The 20855-nt window shown below is 42.5% G+C and overlaps 1 protein-coding gene across 1 annotated transcript; it reads left to right on the top strand.

Moving 5' to 3' along the window:
- The first annotated feature begins 4405 nt into the window (after window positions 1-4405).
- Window positions 4406-17570, top strand: sfrp5 (secreted frizzled-related protein 5). The gene is made up of 3 exons (XM_041050590.1): window positions 4406-5389; window positions 12433-12510; window positions 15890-17570. The coding sequence occupies exons 1-3, from the start codon at window positions 4837-4839 to the stop codon at window positions 16216-16218; spliced, it is 960 nt and encodes a 319-aa protein (XP_040906524.1). The 5' UTR covers window positions 4406-4836; the 3' UTR covers window positions 16219-17570.
- Window positions 17571-20855: the final 3285 nt, after the last annotated feature.

The raw sequence follows: 20855 nt of genomic DNA, 5'->3' as shown, positions 1-20855 counted from the left end.
CACACACACACACACACATGCACGCATGCACGCACACACACACACACACACAAATAAAAAGCCCTCCACCCCGGTTTGAGGATCCCTTTCTCCTCTCTGTCTCTTTACATTGGGTTCCATGACGGTGATCTGGTCAAAGCGCCTTTACAAAGCTGAAGCCAGTTGTAAGGGTTTAGGTTGACAGCAAAAGGAGGGTGTGTGTGTGTGTGTGTGTGTGTGTGTGTGTGTATATGTGTGTGCGGCTGTGCCTCAGTGTGTGTGGCGGGCAAGCAGAAGCAGGGAGGTGAAATTGTCTGTGTGACTGTGCGACTGAATGTACCTTCTGACCCCGTGTGTCGGCCCTGACGTCTAATGGACAGGCATCCAATGCTGGCACGAGAACAACAGAGACGCGCAGGAGTCAAGATGGAAACAGACCAGGCAGACAAAAAGAGCAAACATGAAGCGAAAAAATACTTGGAGCGATAGTGAAATTGTGTGCAAAAGGGCCAAAGACAGGAAAGAGCAAACACTTGTCAGCATATCTCTTTACCACTGCCCAGTGTGACAGGCATCTACGGGTTTAGCACTATGTGACTGTGTGGTGCTAAAGTCTTCCAACATAATTTCATCACATTTCAGCAACTACGTGCAATAGACCCCTCTGACGAAGTCGTTCCTGGCCTAGGGCTCTGTGAACAAGCTGAACTGAGGCAGAAATCAGTCATACTGTATAAGCCTGATATTTCCTGCTGGCACTCAAGCTGCCAGTTTTTGTGCAAGTCTGTGACATTCTTGGAGAACTAAAGCTCTCTGCTGATTTATCTTGTTTGTTTGTGCGTCTGCATGTGCAGGATTAGGGATCTTTGGCTATTCTGGTCCGGTGGACTGACTGACCTGGGCTGACTGCATTGTTTGCAAACAAGCAGGATAAGGGGCCAGATTTCCCAACAAGCCTTAAGCGCTGATGGATTCCATGCTAAATTTCAAATCACAGATTTTATACAGTATAAAGCTCGAAAACTAGAACCATGGGTGAAACCAAACTGTTTTGACTGTGGGCGTTTTTGCTTTTGTTTATTTGCAATGCTCAGTTTGTACTTATCCTGACCTGCTGATCCTCTAGCAAATCTTTATGGTGGACTGAGATGGCAATTAAAAACTCAGTCTTATTTACAGCTTTTAACTGATTATAAAAACATTGCTTCTTCAGCTTGAAAAATGATCAGACTCATTAAAATTAAAACATTAAAAAATATTTCCTCTTGTGGCATAATTGCAGTGGCTCAGTCAATGATTATCCATTTAACACAGTTTATAGTCAGTCTCAGTGTGTGTGTGTGAGAGAGAGAGAAAGAGAGAGAGATAAAGAGAAATCTAAAGGAAAACTATTTGTGGGAGACTCTGGTCTGTGTGTTTCACACATGTTTTGACAGTTCTGCAAGCTAATCCCTATTGTTGCTTTGCGAGGCTGGGAGTTTTGTGTGTGTGGTGAAGAGGTGGGGGTTTATACTTGGAGAAAACCTGTTACTGCTTGGATAAAACCTCTGCAAAGCCTCTTCCACAACTGACACATTTTCTTGTTGTACATTGTAGTTGCCTGCATTGTCTCTGCTTCGATTTGTCTTCATTGAGTTTTGAATCTGTTGACTTTCTGCTCGTGGGAACGAATAAAAGCAATTCTTGAAACATTTCTTTAAAAGTAGCTGTACTATCATCTATCTAAGAAATAATAGCTTTTTAGGTTTGATTTAACCCTGACTTGACAAGTAATCGATAAAATAGATAGTAAGATAATAGATAAACTGCTGACAACACCCAGTGGGTCATATGTATTCTCGTACAATGAGGTACATAGAACACATTTTTCTGTACTTCCTGCAGTTTGTGTGCAGTTGTGTTCAGTTGGAAAAATCCATGCAACATGCTGATGTGTCTGTTGTCTTTCACATCACCCCCTCCATCTTCCTGTGTGGTTTGGAATTCAAACTCTGCTTGGAGGGCATATCTGGGCGGCTGGCCACCTCACCCACACCCTCCAGCCTTTCCTCTTTAGAATCACACTCACACTCACACTCACACACACACACACACACACACACACACACCAGCCCATACCAACCACCACCATCTCCACACACACTCACTCATACAATTGCTGAGACTCTCTTTTCAAACCATGCTAAACCTTTACACCCAACAATACAGGCTGGACCTAATCTTTCAGTCCTCGTCCAATCAGAAGGCTGGAAACTGAAGAGTGGAATTGATTGGCCGGTGGCCACAGGGGCCAGTCAGGGGAAGGAGAACAAGAGGAGACAACCATTGTTGATTGATTACCATGAAAGACACTTTTGTTACCGACTTGAAGGCAGTACACTGTGCCTGTATCAAGAGGAAACGCTAGCAGTCTTGAAATAGGTCAGCGCTGCTCTAACGCGTATACAAGATACTCCTCAGAGATAGTGAGGTGTGCACAAGACACTCTAACCACCCCTTCATGAAAGAGTAAGGTCCACAGATTATTAGCTGTGAGTAATATTGATTAGCTGCAGTGCAAAGGTTAGCAGAGCAGTTTCTATCTGTGAATAACACAACACTGTGGAGAATGAAAACAAGAAGCAGAGTGATGGAAGAGAAGAGGTGAGGAAATATGGTCAATTAGCCTTGGCTATAAACTTATCAAAACAAAAGCAGCACTTTATATCCACTCAACGATGCTTTTTGTAATTATGACGACAGTTCTGGAGGTGACTTCAGCTCACTGCCATCTCATCTTTCCACTTTGCAGGTTATGACAACTGCTCCAAGAGAAGATTGAGCTTGTTTGCTCTGCTGGCAGCTTTTCTGGTTCCCAGAAAAATCACTCTGCAGTGTCTGCACACACCAATAAGTCAACGGGGATTTGAGCTGTAGCTTGGGAAGATAAGGTTGAAACATGTTCAACTCCATTCTCACGTAAAAAATGATTAGATGCTGCGGTAATCTTATTCACAATCCCTTGGCTTTTGGAAATAAGTGAAAGTGTGGCCAGGATGCTATAAAACTATATGGGCGCTTGGATAACGTGGACTTGAGGGTTTTATTGATATGCCTGGTCGCTTGATATTAAACCACATTTTTGTCTATTCGATTTCACCTTATTGAATAAGAATTGGATTTTATGGACTGACTGCTGTTTCTGGAATTTTATCTTCTACGCTACAGGCGAAAAACAATACTGTCCCTGATTCTCATCCAAGTACACCTCCAACTGTTTGCAAAACACACACACTCATACACACGCTTTCCCAGTCTCCGTGCTTGTACTGCCACATACAGATAATAATAATAATCCAAAATCACATGTCTTTTTACTTCACCTCAGTGTTAGCAGTATCCAGCCGCAGTGTGATCCAGGTTGTTTCCTGACAGTCCTGCCATATCACGAGAAAATGTCAGCTTGCACCAGCAAACAAACACATCAGAGTCATTTGTATGAACCTGCATCTAGAGCCCATTCACACAAGGAAAAGCATTAATGCGTGACGCAGATCAAATGCGAGATGCAGGAACACCCTCCGTGTGAGCCACCAACCCCGCATCCTGCTCACAATGCCACAGGCCTTTGAATCTGAATGTGACCCTTCTAGTGCATTTGCTGCCAAGGCGAGGGGCTCTCCCTGTGTCAGTGGCACTGATAGAAAGAGACAGAGGGGCAGCGTGCCTCTATTCACAGCCAACACATGCATTAGCATAACTCACATAGCGCGGGTAAACCACCTAGCCACCTGTAGCCACACAACCCATACTCTGTAACCTCACCTCACCCACACTGCAGCTCTTTCCCACCCATTTCATTCAGTTTTTTTTTCCTCTCTGACTTTCTTGCATTTACTTTTGTGCCTGTGCATGTGTGTGTAAGTTTTCTCACAGTTGTTGCCAGCTCAGGCCCGTTACGCCAGACTGTTCTGAGCTAATGCAGACAGCAAGCTTGGATGACAAGCAGACATCATTTGTCATGTGTGCAGCAATGTGCAGGGAGATTGTTGAGCCTTGGATGAGAAAATAAGAGGGGGTAGAAAGTTTATGAATGCACAAAAGCAGCATGACTTAAGAGGATGTTGATGTGCACTTGGTGTGTTTCTAACCAAAGAACCTTGTGCATATTAGAGATGAACACATAAGTACAGCTAGAGAAACCTGCCATAGTTTGTTCTCACTCCTCTGTGTTTCTCATGTTAACTTGTTCTAGAGGAGGGGTTTTGTCGAGGATAAGGGGCAGGAGGAGTGTCCTGAAGGCCAGTGGGATCCTCCCCCCAGGGTTGTGATTGGCTGAGGCTGTTGTGAGTGAGTCCAGGGGAGGCCAGTAGGAAGGTGAGTGGTCTGGGAGCCTGGTAGGGGGCAGGCAGCAGCGGAGAGCAGCTACCACTGCCTCTTAAAACCTAGGTACTCCTCATTACAGCTACAGACTGATAGACAGAGAGCAGGGGAGGGCTGGAGACAGTTCTATGAGTAGGAGAGGGAAGGAGAGAGAGAAACTGTGAACAGGGACAGTTAGAAATAAGCATTGCTACTTGTGTGCTCACCCTTCCTTGACCGCTGCCTCCCCACTCCACTACCTGAGGCACACATACACACACACACAGGGAGGTGTTTAAGGGAGGCGTAGAGGGCTGACTCTCCAGGGAAGAAGGGAATTAAACACTTTTGTTTTCAATCCGCCGCGTCCATACTCAGGAGAAAAAAAAAAAGGGATTACAGCTTGTACGCCTGCCCCACTTATTCCTCTCTTCTCTCTGCATTTTGTTGTCACTGAGTTACTTTGGAGACTTTGGATACATCCTTCTTGAATTGTTGGTCCGAGCTCAGAGAGGCATGGCACACGGACAAAAGAGCCACAGGTGGGCATTAACCCAGGGCTCCTTCAGCTTGGCACTGGGCCTGTCACTCTTCTCCCTCCTCCTGCTCACCGTCTCGGCCGCAGAGGAGTACGACTACTACAGCTGGCAGTCGGACAACTTCCACAATGGCCGCTTCTACACCAAGCAGCCCCAGTGTGAGGACATACCAGCTGACCTGCGCCTGTGCCACAATGTGGGCTACAAGAGGATGAGGCTGCCCAACCTCCTGGACCACGAGACCATGCCAGAAGTCAAGCAGCAGGCGGGCAGCTGGGTGCCCCTCCTGGCCAAACGGTGCCATGCTGATACCCAGGTATTTCTGTGCTCACTGTTTGCACCAGTGTGCCTCGACAGGCCCATCTACCCCTGCCGCTCGTTGTGTGAGGCTGTGAGGGACAGTTGTGCTCCGGTGATGGAGACCTACGGCTTCCCCTGGCCTGAGATGCTGACCTGCGACAAGTTCCCCATTGATAACGACCTCTGCATCCCCATGCAGTTCACTGGGAACCATGCGACCCAGCCACCAGGTAAGGCAGCTATGTGCACATGCGCCCACTCTGACACATATCTTCATTCAAGCACACACACAATCTTATAGTCCTTAATACAGTAAATACATTATATTTCAGTGTGGCTCCTAAAAGTGTCAAAATTATGGCTCTTACAGTAGGTAAAATGTGTTTTTGGCAACACGTTAACTTGACATTTCGCACAACCTCTAATTTTAATGTCCTCTCAAAATTCAGTGTTACATAACGCACTCAGTAACCACATTACAGTCAGTTTAAGTTTAATAAATCAATAAATCCAGCTTTCATAAAACTTTAAAATCTTTCCAGCACAAAAAACATACGGTACTAATTTTTAATAATGTGCTTAAATCATGTTGTGTGTAATTTTTTTTTTACTGTGAACTATATCACTTGCATGTTAGTGAGCAATATGAGCACATACTGTATATTAACATGCATTTGAAATAATACATTGGGTGAAGAAAATAAAATAATTGTCATAAAAAAGAAAACTATGACTTGCAGAAATAAAAAAAATACAACTAAAATGAGGAAAATATGAGTTTGTCTCTGCACTAAAAATTCCAAGACTTTGATTCATGTCACGAACAACATTACTAAGACAGATGAGCGTTCAAGAGCCTGCAGAGTCAGAAACAGTGAGAGCCTGAAAACGGCTGGGAGGCTCATATGGTTTCCCTGCACTGCAATGATGACAGATGAAAGTTTAAGTGAGAGACTACCCAGAGGAGGTCAGTGAGGGAGACGGGAGCAAGAAGAGGCTACAGGGGAAAGTTCTTGGGTAAGTGGACAGTCGAGGGTGGCTCCCTGCCATCTACATATGCCTCAGGGAGGGACGGAGACAGAATGAGAGAGACACAGGAGACTGAGAGACTCCGGCAGCTAGATCGCTCACTGAGTTAAGATACACGCACTGTGATGTTAAACACATCCTAACTGAAAAGGTGACACACACGAGCATGCATACACACACACACACCTTTATCAGCAGACATCCATCAACAGCTAATCAATCAATCAGACAACTGAGTGAATGGAGAATGTCCGAAACTCACAAGCTGGTCTGCTGAGAGTCAATAAATAAACAAATAAACCCAAGACGGATGAAATAAGAAGAAAAATGACTACACTGGGGTTTCTCAGAAAAATCTGATTAAACAAAAAATGGAAAATATTATATAATTCTCCACAGACAATGAGTAAGAGGACAGATGGGCCAGGCGTGAGCTGTGAGAGGGTGAGTGGGAACTAAATAGAGAAATAGGTGTGTGCATGTGTGTGTGTGTGAACTGCGACTACTTAAGCAGCCTCTTCAATAAAAGCAGTCAATGCTGAGAGGGGGAGAGAGGGAGTTGATGAGAGAATTTAGACAGTGGAGGGGGACAGTCCCCACAGTGTCCCAGCCTGCTCAGCCTTTGTTGGGTCTGGCAGCCAGCAGGCCAATTAGCTAGAAGGCCAATTACTGAGCTCCCGCTAATTAGTCGACATGACAGGACAAGAGAGGCAGGCAGAGAATGGGAATGGCTAAAGTCTGATTGTCTCTGAGAGAGTCGAATGGAGAGGAGTGAAAGGAGAGGGAAGCAGGAGAGTAAAGAGAGAGGCAGACAGTGCATAGAGGAGGAGAAAAGCTGCTTCCTGCAGCATAAAAAGTGTCCGCCTCTCTGCTTTCAATAAGGACTCAAAGAAAACTGTTCCCCTATATTCCACGTCTTACCTTTAACCGTTCATTGCTGTTTTTCTTCTACTTAGTTTGAAATGTCTCTGCATGTTAATATTTCACTTGGTATATGGAGTTTCCTTAACTTATTTATTACACAGATTTGCTAAAGCACTAAAACTAAAAGCCAATAATGCCAAAGATTCATTTTAATTGTCAATCTTAACAAGTTGTTAGAAATATGTTAGCTTTTTTAATCAGTACTGTTCACAGTATACTGATATCCAACCATTTACCCTGATAAAAGTGTGAAAAAATAGTTGCAGGATTCTCTGTTGAATTATTACAGCACTGACTTATTCCATTAGGGAAAATGGCTGTTCTGTTTCTGTAGGACTGGTATCAACTATGTGACATTTTGGCTTTGCGGAGCCATAACTCATACTTTTTCATGCTCCCTGAGAATAAGGCAGCTTAAACTTCCAACTTCTTGTGTCGCTTCCTCAAAGAGGCAACTGTTTGTGGATCTTATCTAACTGAATAATGATAAGAGGCGGCTAGATTACAGAAAACAGTGCAGATATACAGAGCGATCTCTGTTATTAAGCTATTTGCAAGAAGAAAAGAGACAAATGTCGAACTCAATTTTTAAAGAATAAACTGTAATATTGGTTGAGTTTAAAAATTAAATTTGAGTGTATAATTACGTAAGTGTGTGTGGTGTGTGTGCGTGTTTGAAACTGAGAGTGAACCCATATCACTTCTAGCCCGGAGGCTCAGTCACTGACATTTTGTTAAGAACCAGAGATTCTCAGATGTGCCGATGAGGCCATCCTGAGGACAAGCTTTTGGCTCTAAAACACATAGACACACACACACATGCAGAAACGTGCACATATACATACACAAACACAGCCAGCAATAATAAAAAGGAATTTCAGCAAAAACGCCTTAGAAGTTAGTTTCCCGGGAACCCTCAGTGTCAAAGGACATGGGTGCTTCCCTTCACACAGGATCAAGAGAGGACTCTTGTGGTAATCCAGGTGGATCTTGGGGAGTTAGATCAATCACAGGAGTTAAGTGCTGTTCTACCTGTTGCTCTCCTTGTCCGGGAGGTCCCGATGATATCTGAGCTATTCTGCAATTACATGATATAGCACGGTTCGAGGGCTCCTGTGGAAACTAACAGTACAGAGTTAGATTCACTTTCCACCTCTCTGTCAAAGCCAAAACGGAGAGCAACACCACCAGCACCTGAGCTCATGTTGCGTGTGTGGATGATTCTTGGCATGTGTATGTGTGTGTGTGTGTGTGTGGATGTGCTGGGGTTTGTGCCTGTGTATGTGTGTGTGTGTGTAACAGGGGCCCATGGGGTGTGATTATGTGAAACACAAGTCTGTAGATATTAGACCAGAGAAGACAAGCAGCCTGCTGACAAAAGAGGGCCCAGGTATCCAGGGAAAAAAAAAAAAAAAAGGCCAGCTGAGCTCAGTCTGTCAGGCCGAGCACAGTTAATGCCACACATCAGCTCCACTTTATGGATTTAATGATATTACCTTTATCTACTGTCAGCATCAGTAAATCAACAGGTATGATAAACGTAGATAAGATTCTGTTTTAGTGCACGGGGTAAACTTTATAACTCAAATTACCTGTTTCCACAGAAAATGCTCTTCAAGACAATACGCACGTTGTCCAGTGAAAGTCGTTGAAATTGCATGGTGTGAAAGATATTGTCTGTCCTCGCTGTACTCATTGATGTGGCTAGTGTAAGTTACAACCGTGCTAAAGGAGACAGGCAGCACTGTCAGGTCCCCGGCAGCACAATGGACGCTACTCATGTGGCCCTGGCTGCTATATGAAAGGGAAAATGTGATCCAATGGTCTGTGCATGGAAGACTGCCTAGGCCTTTTGAGAATGTATTTTCTCTTCTGTATAGGATTCCTACAGATGCAAGGAGCATGCTGTGTTTTAGGGGCCCCGGGGGCTGCCTGCGGGCCATGTTTGAGTCCTCCTCTGTCTGTCTGCATGCCGCATTTAAACAGATGTTAGGCCCTTCGACATAAATCACACGCTGCATTTCAACTCCGGCAGTACCGTTTTATGTCATAAGTGTTGCTGCTCGTAACTTAAAGGGCCCAAATGAGGCATGGGATAGTGACCCGCACATACTTTAAATGGAACGTTCTGCCCATAAACATCGATGTGATGCTCAGGCTGAAAGGATGAGGTACAAGACATGTCAGGGGATCGGATGACGATATTGTTAGATCTGGTTATCTTTTGTGTGAAGAGGTGTGTGTATGTGTGTGTGTGTGTGTGTGTGTGTGTGTGTGTGTGTGTGTGTGTGTGTGTGTGTGTGTGTGTGAAAGAGGCAGAGACAGAGAAGGAGAACATGAGGTGTATAACCTCACACATCCTGTAACCAAGACAGTAAAATTGATTCAAAGCAAATTTATGAAACAGTGCCAACATAAAATGCGACTCGTGTTTCCAAAAACATTTTTTGAAGTGAAAGAGAAGGGTTCTTGAATGTCACGGAATGACAAATGGAGTCTTTAAGGCATTAACTGCGATCGGGAAATGCGTTTTTGATGTTCTAGTCATTTAATGGTAACCATCACTTATGCTGTTGAAACTACAAAATTGAATAAACGCACACAGCAATTTCCTATTGCACCAACTAATTGCAACAAAATGATGATGATGATGATGATGATGATGATGACAACGATGACGATAACATCGTTGCGTTGCCATGTTTTTGGAAGTCATTTATTTTAGATAGATCATTTCACAATGATGCACAATGACACTTTTTTGTGGATCCTTTTATTCCAAGACTGTGTCATTATTTGGCAAAGGACTTCTTTATCATTAACAACAGAAGTGGTCTCAAGCAAGATTAGGAAATGTCTGCAAATACTCAGGGAATTGTGTTGCATTTCATTTTCAATCAGCATCACTATTTAAATCAGGTTATGTGAAAAGAGAAGAGAAAAAGTGAGAATGGGGACAAGAGGGTCAAGATGCAGCAGAAGAAAGAGACTGAAATGGAGAAAGTGATATGAACCTCAGAGCTATGACTAAGAGGAGTCGAGCAGTTAAATTGCTGGAACCTTCCGTACGTACGTCATTTCCACTCTAGCTTGCAGCTTGAAGATTAACAGCGTCCGACAGACCACCTCCCTACGCACCCTGCTCCCACCATTCTTCTCCACTTGTTCTCAATCACTGACTCCCAAACTCCTCATCCTCAGACAATATTACAACATTCTTCACTGTGACTGGGAACGTTAAATGTTTCTGTAATTGAGTCTACAATCTACCATTCAAATGACGAAAAGCAGCGTACGAGCGGCAGTCAAGTCCAAAGTCAACCGAGGAGCAAGGACGTAGTTTTCACAATTTAATCACATGGCATGGTGCAAAAAAAAAAAAAAAAATTCCTAAGCTGCTTTGAAATGATGGCAAAAATACATTTAATGACCTAATGTCAAAATATTTGCTGAGCAGAAATGTGTCCAGGAAAAAGAACCACACCAAGTCACGCAGCAGTGATTCCCATCAGAACATGACGGTGATTCCCCTGACAGAGGCCAGAACGTGATGAGGGCGGTCGTGGCTTAATTGATTTCTCCGCGGCATCCAAATGGTGCTTTTCGGTCCAAGCTCAACTAAGTTTCATGGAGGGACTGCACTTTCCTGACACATGCTCTGGCATCAGAACAACTGGGCCCCCTGCCAATATACCACCCCCGTGAAACCAGAAAGAATTCCTGTGGAGTCTGAATAAGATGTAACAGCTACAAGGGAATCATTCAAAACAGACAAATCCAGAGGAGTTTTGGTGTCTCTTGATCTGTGTGTGTGTGTGTATATGAGTGTTAGCGTGTGTGTGTTTCTGTGCTCTCGTCCCAGTCTTCGTGTCAGCACCAGACAATTAGAGGCCTGACCCCGTAGGCCTCGCAGGTCTCCCGCCTGTGAAAGCATGGGAACCCTCAGAGGAGAAAACTGGCAGTAATTCTACAATAACATGGTTCAACTCCCTCCGACGCACACATACGAGCGTGCATACACATCCACGAGCTCGGCGGTGGTTAGGGGGTTCACCTCCCCACGACCCGAGCAGCAAAGCATGCTAAACTTTGACCCCCCTCCCTCTCATTATCTGCCCAGACGCTTAGGTTTGGGCTGGGGTGATAACCTTTGAACCCTGACTTTTAACCCACGGGCTGGTCTGGGCTAGGATAGTTCTGTGTATGTGTTTGCACGGTTGTGTGTTTATAAGTGTGAGACAGAGGAAAAGAGAAAGTCATACTCATATTTCTCAACCCTGTAGGTGTGTATATATATATGGTGTGGGGAAGATGTCTATACCACATCCTTCTCTTGCTGACCTTTTCTAATATTATACCTTGTTCTCTCACTTGGCCCAAGGCTGTTTTGTGGATGAGTGGACTGATATTAGATGTGTATAGCCAGTCCCTCCCGGATTACATGGAGTTTATGCAGTAATTGTCATAATAAAGTTTTATATTGAAGAGCCCCTGGAGAAAATTGCAAGGTAGTATGAATGCAGAATGTCTGCGTGTGTGTCTGAGAAAGAATTGTAAGATTGAAGAGATTGAGGGCTTTAAAGGAAAATTTTGTAAGTAGCATGGGTGATAAAATGAGAAAGGAGATTTGTGCAAAATGCCACGATAATAATCATTTTGAAATGAATCATTTCCAAGCACATTCTAACAGTTTTATAATGAATTCATAAAAGAGTAAAAACAAACAAGCAGAGATGTTGTATCTCCACTGCGTAGGTACACAATAACAACAAAGTCCTAAATCAAAAGCTAGTGAGGCTAAACATGCTCTTGAGCAAAGCAAGCATGACCATAAATTTAGAGTTAAAAATAAACCGAACTTGTTGCTTTGGTTTCCCCTTGCTGTTTCACAATGTGCGGTTGCTGTGTGGCCTAAATGCTGGCTGTGTCTGTGTACTGAATCACTTTTCACCATGTTCAGCTGCTCCTGCTGCAGCGTTTACCTTTCTGCACGGCCAAGACCACGCGTGCACCACCAAAATATACAACAGCCAGAATAAAAACATTTTCTCCAGTGTAATTGCAGGGCAAACATCAGTCAGCCTGCTGGACTATATATTCGCGCCACAGCAAATAGCCTCTGACAAGAGGAGGGGGGCTGCAAATAAGTGCTTCAAAAGTGGTCAGGGCTTAACGATTTCATACTGACACGGCTTTGGTTTTGCTGACTGCACTTGACTAACAATGACCTCAACTCAGCCGTTAGATATTAGCTAATCTGGACTAATAGCACCAAATGAAACGTGATTCGGTGTAGTAATTATTTTTTCTCTCCCCTCAGTGCCGAAGGTGTGCCCTCCGTGTGACAACGAGCTGAAAGCAGAAAACATCATGGAGCATTACTGCGCTAGTGACTTCGGTAAGTACCATCAACTGAAAAGAGTGAGACCTGCATATATGACACGTGTACGGTACAGTACAGGGCAGTTTAATCTACCGCAGAGTCGATCTGTCTTTGTGGGGCCCTAAGCAGAAAAAAAGTACAGCTGTCACAGTTACTGCCTGTGGGTGGCAAAACTGCAGCAGCTTAGGCCTTCTTTGCCTGTAGGTGGCTGCAACTTTACTTTGCTATAACTGGTGCAGGTTAGCATGTGCAAAGCTGGTCTGAAAATGACTAGACAGCAGAGTCAACCGACAAGCCGACTTCATCAGGAGTTACAAGCCTGTTTCATGAGTTATCTCAGCAGAATCAATTTAAAGGCACCTTCATTAACACATCAGAAAATTTGTTTTTAAATTTGAGGAAATTAAACTGAAAGCAATAGTTTATATTTCAAGTCCAACTGTGTACCGCCAGTACACTACATAGTGTAGGATAGTAAAAGTAATAGCAGGACTACAACTTAAAAATAACTCTATCCCTCATACACACACACACACACAGTTCCATCAACATTATAATATTTGGCACAGTTCTTAATCAGTGTAAAATCTTATGCTTTTAAAAAAGCAACACCAGCTAACATTAAAAATATTATACACTGAAGTTTCAACTTCAGTTAAAGGGCACTTTGTTGGACATAAAAAATAACAAGGTTTGGGCTTTTTGGGTTTTCAAATATATATATTTTTTCAATCTAAATTTATTGTTTCAGTTTTGATCTTCTTTTGTTTCCATTAAACCACATATTTTGGCAAGTAGTTTTTAGAAAAGGTCAAAATGAGCCCAGACATGAACAAGCAGACGACACATTAATTATTCCCTCTTCTAGCATAACCCTTTTCTTCTTATAAACCGATAAATTAATTTAACAGCTTCCAGTCCCAAATGTCCGTTCAACACCAATTTCCAAACTTTCCGCTTTCCAGCAGTCCACTTTCACCGCAGTAATGACCTGTACACAAAGCCAGAACATAATTGTTTCATTATTTCTGCTCATCAAGGCTTTTGGCCCATCGTACTTCACGGCAGATGAATTTCTGCTTGCATGGACTATTGCTCCACTATTTTTCAAGCTCTCTGTTTTCTCTGGTCATAAGATTCTGAGCGCTGAACTAGAAATTGCGACCAAAAAAAAAAAAAAAAGAAACATATAACCTTGGAAGACTCACGAGGAACATGGCTTATGTTTCTGAGCAGATTAGTGAGAACTGAAAATGAAGTGTGGCCAGAACAGTGCTGAAACCATATTTCTTTGCCGTAGTGTTCACCAGAGGATTGTTTCTGCTGTTTAAAGGACACCAAGTTGCATAATCTATCTTCTGGCAATTATCCACACCTCCAGATTGTCCTGAATATACAGAACGTGACCCATTATAAATCATAAATTAATAAACACTCAACACATCACATCCAAGGACAACAGCAAAATACGTCTTCGCAGCCAAAACGTGGGCCCGCCTCCTACAATTAATCATGACTTTACCAAATCACAGATATTTATTTGTCTGATTAATTGCAGGATTTTATATCTCAATCTTTTAACACAAGGGATCAGACAGCAAAGTGCAGATTCTTTCTGTCCATTAGAATGAAACATGATTACACGTGAAAGCAGAGAGTCAGACATTTTATTGGCTATGAATGTACGTGACTTGATGAGACATGAGGATGAGCAGAGAAGTCAAGATAACCATGACTTATGGATTTGGAGATCAAGGCAAGAATGGCTCTACAATGTTGTTCTATAGGGCGATAGCCAATAACAATCTGATCTCACGCTTCACGAATGTTGTCGTCTATTCATCTTCACAGTTCGGACGCTATTCACCCTGAGAGCATTTTGAATTTCCACGTTAGATGTTGTGCCATTCAGGAGCGTGGCCAAGATAACGAGAGTAGGAAGGAAAAGTGGCTGGGACGAGAGTCTGGCTGGACACACAGCCTGCATCTGGTCAGTACAGTAGGGGAGGTTGCTTGCTTTAGCTTAAAGAAAACCTGTTTTAGCTCAAAATGACAGCACACTTCTCCCTCTCCTTCTCTTTCCATCTGCTCCTCCCTCTACGCCCTCGCTGCTGACTTTAAAGAAAGTGAGTTTCGTATAATGGGCACAGCTTGTCACAAGGACACTGGCCAGGCTGCACAGCAGGCCCCACTGTATTACTTATGACTGAATATACCTGAAGCAGAGAGGGAAATCATTTTATCCTTCCTATCTTTGCTGAACACACACACACACATACATGAATGCATTCATTCACAAAAGTACACACGCTCTCAGGTATGTCGGCACGCAGATGCAGCACTATAAACACGTCCTCAGTGAAGGAGCTGGATGTGAATCAGGCTGTGGATGAAAGGCGACTCAACACACACATTCCTTCTTGAACATGCTATCACTTCGCATGTACCGTATACGTATCAGAGCGTACCGAGGGGTGTTTATGCAACTGTAGACAAGCAGGCGAGGAGTGAAATGGCGATCTTCCAACAGGATTGGGTACATAGCAATGCTTCATACCGACCCTGCGCCCAGCTCATGATTGATTTCACCTGTCAAAAGGTTCACCCAGAGAATTCCGCTCTTAAATGCTTGGCAGTTCAATTTTAATCTCTCAAATTTAAAAATATGAACTTATAAACACAAATCTCGACGGGAGATACAAGTCAGTGCTTCATTAGGTTGACAGACCTGAGTTTGCTGTAACCAAACTCTGCATACACTGAAAACTGTGCACAGAGGTTATCTGTTGTGTTCTGTATCCACAACTGTGTGGATAAAGGAATAAAAAAAAGGAACAAAAATAAGGATTAAAAACTTGACCTGAGTTTGACTGCTGCCAGATCTGACTTGAGACAAGACTTGATTTTATTTGAGACTTGAAAACAAAAACAATCAAGTCAAGTTTTGACCTGGAAAAAGACCTGGCACAATGAAACAACCTCAACTGCCATGTCATTAAAGGGTCAGCACTTGAACTTGAAAGACTTGAGTCTTGACTTGCAAAGTGCTGAGGAGGACTTGTGGTTTGACTTGAGCATGCAGCAGAGGACTTAAAGCTAGCTTTTGTTGTAACTCCGACAACATGTCCCCCTCACTGTTTATGGGTTTTTCCCAAGTCAGACACACAAACATACACACAGGAAGCAGTTTTTGTACACTGTCAGACAGTTTAAATTGTGATACCCAGGAGAGGTGTAAAATAGCTACTACTTTGGCACAGAACAGAAAGAAGAAATGTCGCAGCTGCTCAAAGTAGAGGGGAGCAGGGGAATCAGAGTGACACATTGACTGTAAATATCAGTGTTTTATATCGTATAAAAGAGTTAAAATATCTCTTCCTCTCTTCTTCCTCAGCCCTCAAGATGAAAATTAAGGAGGTGAAGAAGGAGAAGGGTGACCGAAAGCTGATCGCAGCACAGAAGAAAAAGAAAGTGTTGAAGCAGGGTGTGCTAAGGAAGAAGGACCTGAAGAAACTGACCCTGTACATCAAGAATGGCGCCAACTGCCCATGCTCCCAACTGGACAGCCTGGGCTCCAACTTCCTCATCATGGGCCGCAAAGTGGACCAACAGCTGCTGCTCATGTCCATTCACAAGTGGGACAAGAAAAGCAAGGAGCTCAAGTTCGCCATCAAGTACATGAAGTCTCATCAGTGTCCCACCTACCACACCGTCTTCCAGTGATGCAGCTCGCTGTGCCATTCGCAGAGTCCACAACCGCTCTTCACACCCCAACTTGTTCCACATAGACCCTAACTCTTGTTCCACTAATACGTCCCTGAACCCCAGAAACCCTGCAAAATCTTTTACAAGCCCACGACATAGTCCCACAAGGCGTTGCAGAGTGGTCAAGCTTTTATTTTCTCAGCTTCATCATGAATCAGGTGGTTAAAGGGGGTCATTCTGATCTGCTTAGATGAATCAGACATTTTAATGCTGGAGAGGTGAAAAGCTGCACGTTCTGCAGCTCCCTGTGAATAATAAAAGCCCCAGAGAAACCACAGATTTATAACAATCAAGAAGAAAAACAGACGTTTGCAATTTAGTAGAATCCTCCTTAACAACTCTCCTTTCTTTTTCTGATAGAGTAGAACCAATCATTTCTATGCTATCTTAGAGCAACTTCATGAATGAGACAGTAGCATTAAGAAATGGGAAACTACAGATTTGAGGAAACTCTTGGAGGGAAATCATATTTGATAATGTAATGATCATAGACAGACAGAATGGAAAGGGAGCTGAGTGGGAATGCAGGGTTTGCTTCTGTGTAAAAAAAATAAAATAAAGAGCTGACAGAAATGATACGCTACAGCATATGTGGGCTGTGCAATGGGCCAGTGCACACGCTGGCACAGAGCTCCAAGGAACAACATCAAAGCAGAGAAATGTAGATGATCTACTTAACTGTATGTTTTAATAATGTAAAAAGTAGGTAATTCAGATGAATACTAGATTATTAGCAAACCGGGCTTTTTTTTCTTTTATCCCTGCTGGGAAAGAAGACCGACAGATCGAGACAGACTGGCGGACTGGATGATGCTTCCACTGACTTTTTACAGCACCGTTTTTTGTTTTTTTTTTGCGGCCTGAAAGAGGGAAACTTGAATATTTTTTGCTTTTTGAATTGGAGAGAGAAGGAGGTCAAGGCAGAGAAGACATCTTCCTGAAAACAAGTTGAGAATAAAAGAGAAAGAAAGAAAGAGAAAGAGACTCTGGACAGAACCAACAGTGTTGGGTTGATAAGTCTCTGGTACTCGCTATTTTTCACTATCACTCTTCAAATGTTTCTCTTTTTTTGTACTTACATTTTTAAATTTGCATCAGTTAAAGTTAAACTTCTATGGTATGAAAGCAGAAATCATACGTACAGACATAGCACCTGAATTCACTGTTGCCGTAGCAATATGAGATGAAAATTTAACTTTGACAATATTTGCTAATCAGTTAACCTGTAAGTAGTTCTGTTACTGAAATACATCTTTGTTTTACAAAAAAGGTAAATGAATAAAATATATTTGAAATTTTTATAAAGAATACCTCTTTGACATGTGCCATTTCTTTGTCACTACATTCAAACCACAAAGTCCACACTCATCCATTTAAAAAAAAAAAATCTGACTTTATCACCTGGGTAAAACTTTTGCTTGGTTGAGAAAACACTTACACACAGAATTGTGCATTTTCCAGTTTTGACAGATCAAATTGTTTCCATTAAATTTAAAGTTGAAAACCTCAATTTTTACATTGACCTGATTTACTGGTAGGCAATGTAATCTACTTTTAAAATTTTCTATAACTGATTTTTAAGTGGAAAATTAAGTTGAGCAACACCGTTACACGGACCTGATAGAAGTTGCAGTTCTTCCACAAACATGAGGAAACATAAACAATTGTGAAAGTGACCTGCCGTGCACCTTCATCTCTCCTTTCAAAGGGGAGAAAGAAGCGAAACCTCAACTGCACTCCGTGCAATGCCAGAATCTTCCGGATCCACACTGGGCTCTCAGCTTCACACAAATCCTTGGCTACAAAAGCACCAGTATTAAATGTTAAAGAGTAAAGAGGTGACGCAGACAGACAGCAGGCTGCAAAGTATCCGACCAACTTTATCAAAAGCACAAAGAGCTTAATCAAGACACACACAGAACTAATTCACTAACATAAAAAGATCTGGCATCTTTGTTCTCCAAAATCAAGATGGATCAATTGTGACACTGCACAATGTCTATTGTCTTCCGCACATATTTCCCGGAATGCGGAGATTTTTGGAGACTGTTTGAAGCGTGAACGCCAGTAGAGCGATGACCAATTTCCAAATGATTGTGGAGATAGTGCATGCTCTAGGCGGTGGAATGACAGAAACGGGAGGGGACAGGGATAATGGGTAGAAGCATGTTGGACAGGAGATGTCTTTATTGGAGACTTCAAAACCTACAAATTTTCTGTAAGTGATCAAAAACGATAAACACTGAGTTAGAAATACAAATTCCACTGAAGTGGAGAAGGATTGTGTTGGAACGTGTTGAACCCTCTTTCAGGGGTGAAGCAGCTTTCATGCAGTAGACTAAATCGAGCTTGGGGAGAAATGATGAGCAGCTTTGATAAAGCGAGATGTGGTGAATCGGTAAACTTACAGTGGAGAAAGACAAAAAAAAAAAAAAGTGAAGGTGAAAAAGGAGCCAGGGGAGAAACTTGGCTGGGACCCCACAGACGCCGATCAGCACCTTCTCAAAGGTCACTTCATGTAGTTAATAAGGGCCTGATGAGGGACCAGTGACACATATGGCAAAATACACACACACACACACCTACACACTCAAAAGACACCCATGTCGGGAAATAGATGACTACAAGCTGCTGCTGGCTCACTTTCCTTCAATGGGACCTCAAACAAAATCAGTTCCATCAAACATACATGTGGTATAACCCTGACTGGTTATACAGAAAAAAAAACACACACACACACACAAATACATACTGTAGAAGAATGGCCACATTGTCTGTTTTTATTGCAGTGTGCTGATAAGCAGCACCTTTTTCACAGCTGAATAGTGGCTGTCTGGCTGGCTGTCACCTGCACACACACACACACACACGCACACATGCACACACACGCTCTCCAACACACACACATCTCAACGGTTACCCAAACACTGCTGAAAATATTTATCTTAAGATACATTACTTAATGTTGTAATTTGCTTTTTCATTTATCATACTTTCCTTCCTCACTCACTTGTTCTTCCTCCGTTGGTGATTTTCTAGATTTTCCATAATTTCTTTTGACAAAATCCGGAGAGATGGGTGTGACTGACTTGCAGCCACTTTTTTTCAATATTTGAGAAAATATTTTTCTCGTGTAACAAAGTTCATTTGGGAAATGAGCTAATGAAGCCTGAATGTGTGCACTGTAAATCAGATTTACGGTACATTTTTACACTGAAACCAGTGGCTGTAAAATGCTGATCCCCTCCAGTAATCTCAAATCTCTTTATCAGTGTGGTTTTATTTGATTGCTTTCGAAGTTATGGGCAATGAAAGAACAAATATGCACTGATCCAATATTCAATATTAGATTTTGTGCTTTTGCTCCAGTTTTAAGGATGGATGGAGAGACTGGACGGAAACCCCCTTCTGGGCAACTGACAATAAAAGCCTCACATTTATTGTTGATGTTTTAAACTACATTGACTTTGGACAAGATATTGAGCAGTGGCAATCAGTTCCATTTTCTTAAAACAAGTTTGTTTGTTTTTTAAAGGTTTTGACAAACTGAAATTGTCACAGGTTTATTTATGGAAAGAAGACAGATTCAAAAGATCATCTTACTACTGTCTATTGTTCCTTCACCAGTACAAGTTGGAATCATCTCAACACTTGATTAGATTTTTTAACTTCTAACTTCTAACTAAAACATTAATACAGGCCTGAATACACATTCATGCTCATAAGCATGTTAATCAGATTTGACCAGTCTACCTCAACAGACAGAGACCCTTATATAACGTCCTGGAGAGAATTTCTATTAGTTGCAGCATGCCTTACTCTACCCACCACACAAGGTACCATTAAAGGAGCATTAGAGAGTAAGCCAACATCCTTCTGGTCTGAACCTCTAGACCACCTGTCTGCAGGAAGGGAGGACAGTAAGAGCTGTACATTCATTTAGAAGAAGAGAGTGAGAGAGGGTGGAAACAGCAGCACATGGACAGAAGGACTGAACTGGCTCCAAGCCTTGGCCTGCCTTGCTCAGTAAAATGCATTAAAGATGTTGCGTTTTGTTGTGTGTGAGTGTGTGTTTGTCTATGTGCATGAGTGTGCAGTGTAGACTCCCTTTAAAGGCCTAGAGCAAGCCAGGGAATCATTTTCTCCCTATAATAAAGTCAGAAGAAACTTTTTACATGTGGTACACGCACAGCGAGAAGGCTGCTTTCCACAACACTGCTCTCATTTGCATGCAAACTTGCTCGAGCTAAAAAGCCAGTTTGAGCTAGCTGAGTAATTTTCCCACTCATGATGAATATGAATGATGAAGCGGGACTGTTCGAGTAATGCCATTTCTAAACCGATGCAACTATTGTGACAATACATGTGGACAATTAAATCACTGCTTTTCAAAGTCAAAGCTGCTTTTTATGACACACTCACAGTCACACTGCTGTGTCATTTTATTTTGTTAAATGGTTGTTCTGTGAATATTATCTTCAAATCAAAGGGAATCCAGTGCTGAAGGATTTCAAAAAGAGTATTGCATGTTCTACTATCAGCACAGTCATTGTAACAAGGTCCCATTTACACTTGTCACTTCAAGTGCCTCATAT

Source organism: Toxotes jaculatrix, chromosome 11, assembly GCF_017976425.1.
Source record: "Toxotes jaculatrix isolate fToxJac2 chromosome 11, fToxJac2.pri, whole genome shotgun sequence".
Classification (NCBI taxonomy): domain Eukaryota; kingdom Metazoa; phylum Chordata; class Actinopteri; family Toxotidae; genus Toxotes; species Toxotes jaculatrix.
This window is presented reverse-complemented; position numbering and strand designations above follow the sequence as displayed.

Excerpts from the sequence above, each read along its gene's own strand:
- sfrp5 (XM_041050590.1), top strand. The coding sequence starts at position 4,837 with ATGGCACACGGACAAAAGAGCCACAGGTGGGCATTAACCCAGGGCTCC. Across the intron at positions 5,390-12,432 it reads CCATGCGACCCAGCCACCAG|TGCCGAAGGTGTGCCCTCCG; the intron begins GTAAGGCAGCTA and ends CTCTCCCCTCAG. Across the intron at positions 12,511-15,889 it reads TTACTGCGCTAGTGACTTCG|CCCTCAAGATGAAAATTAAG; the intron begins GTAAGTACCATC and ends CTTCTTCCTCAG.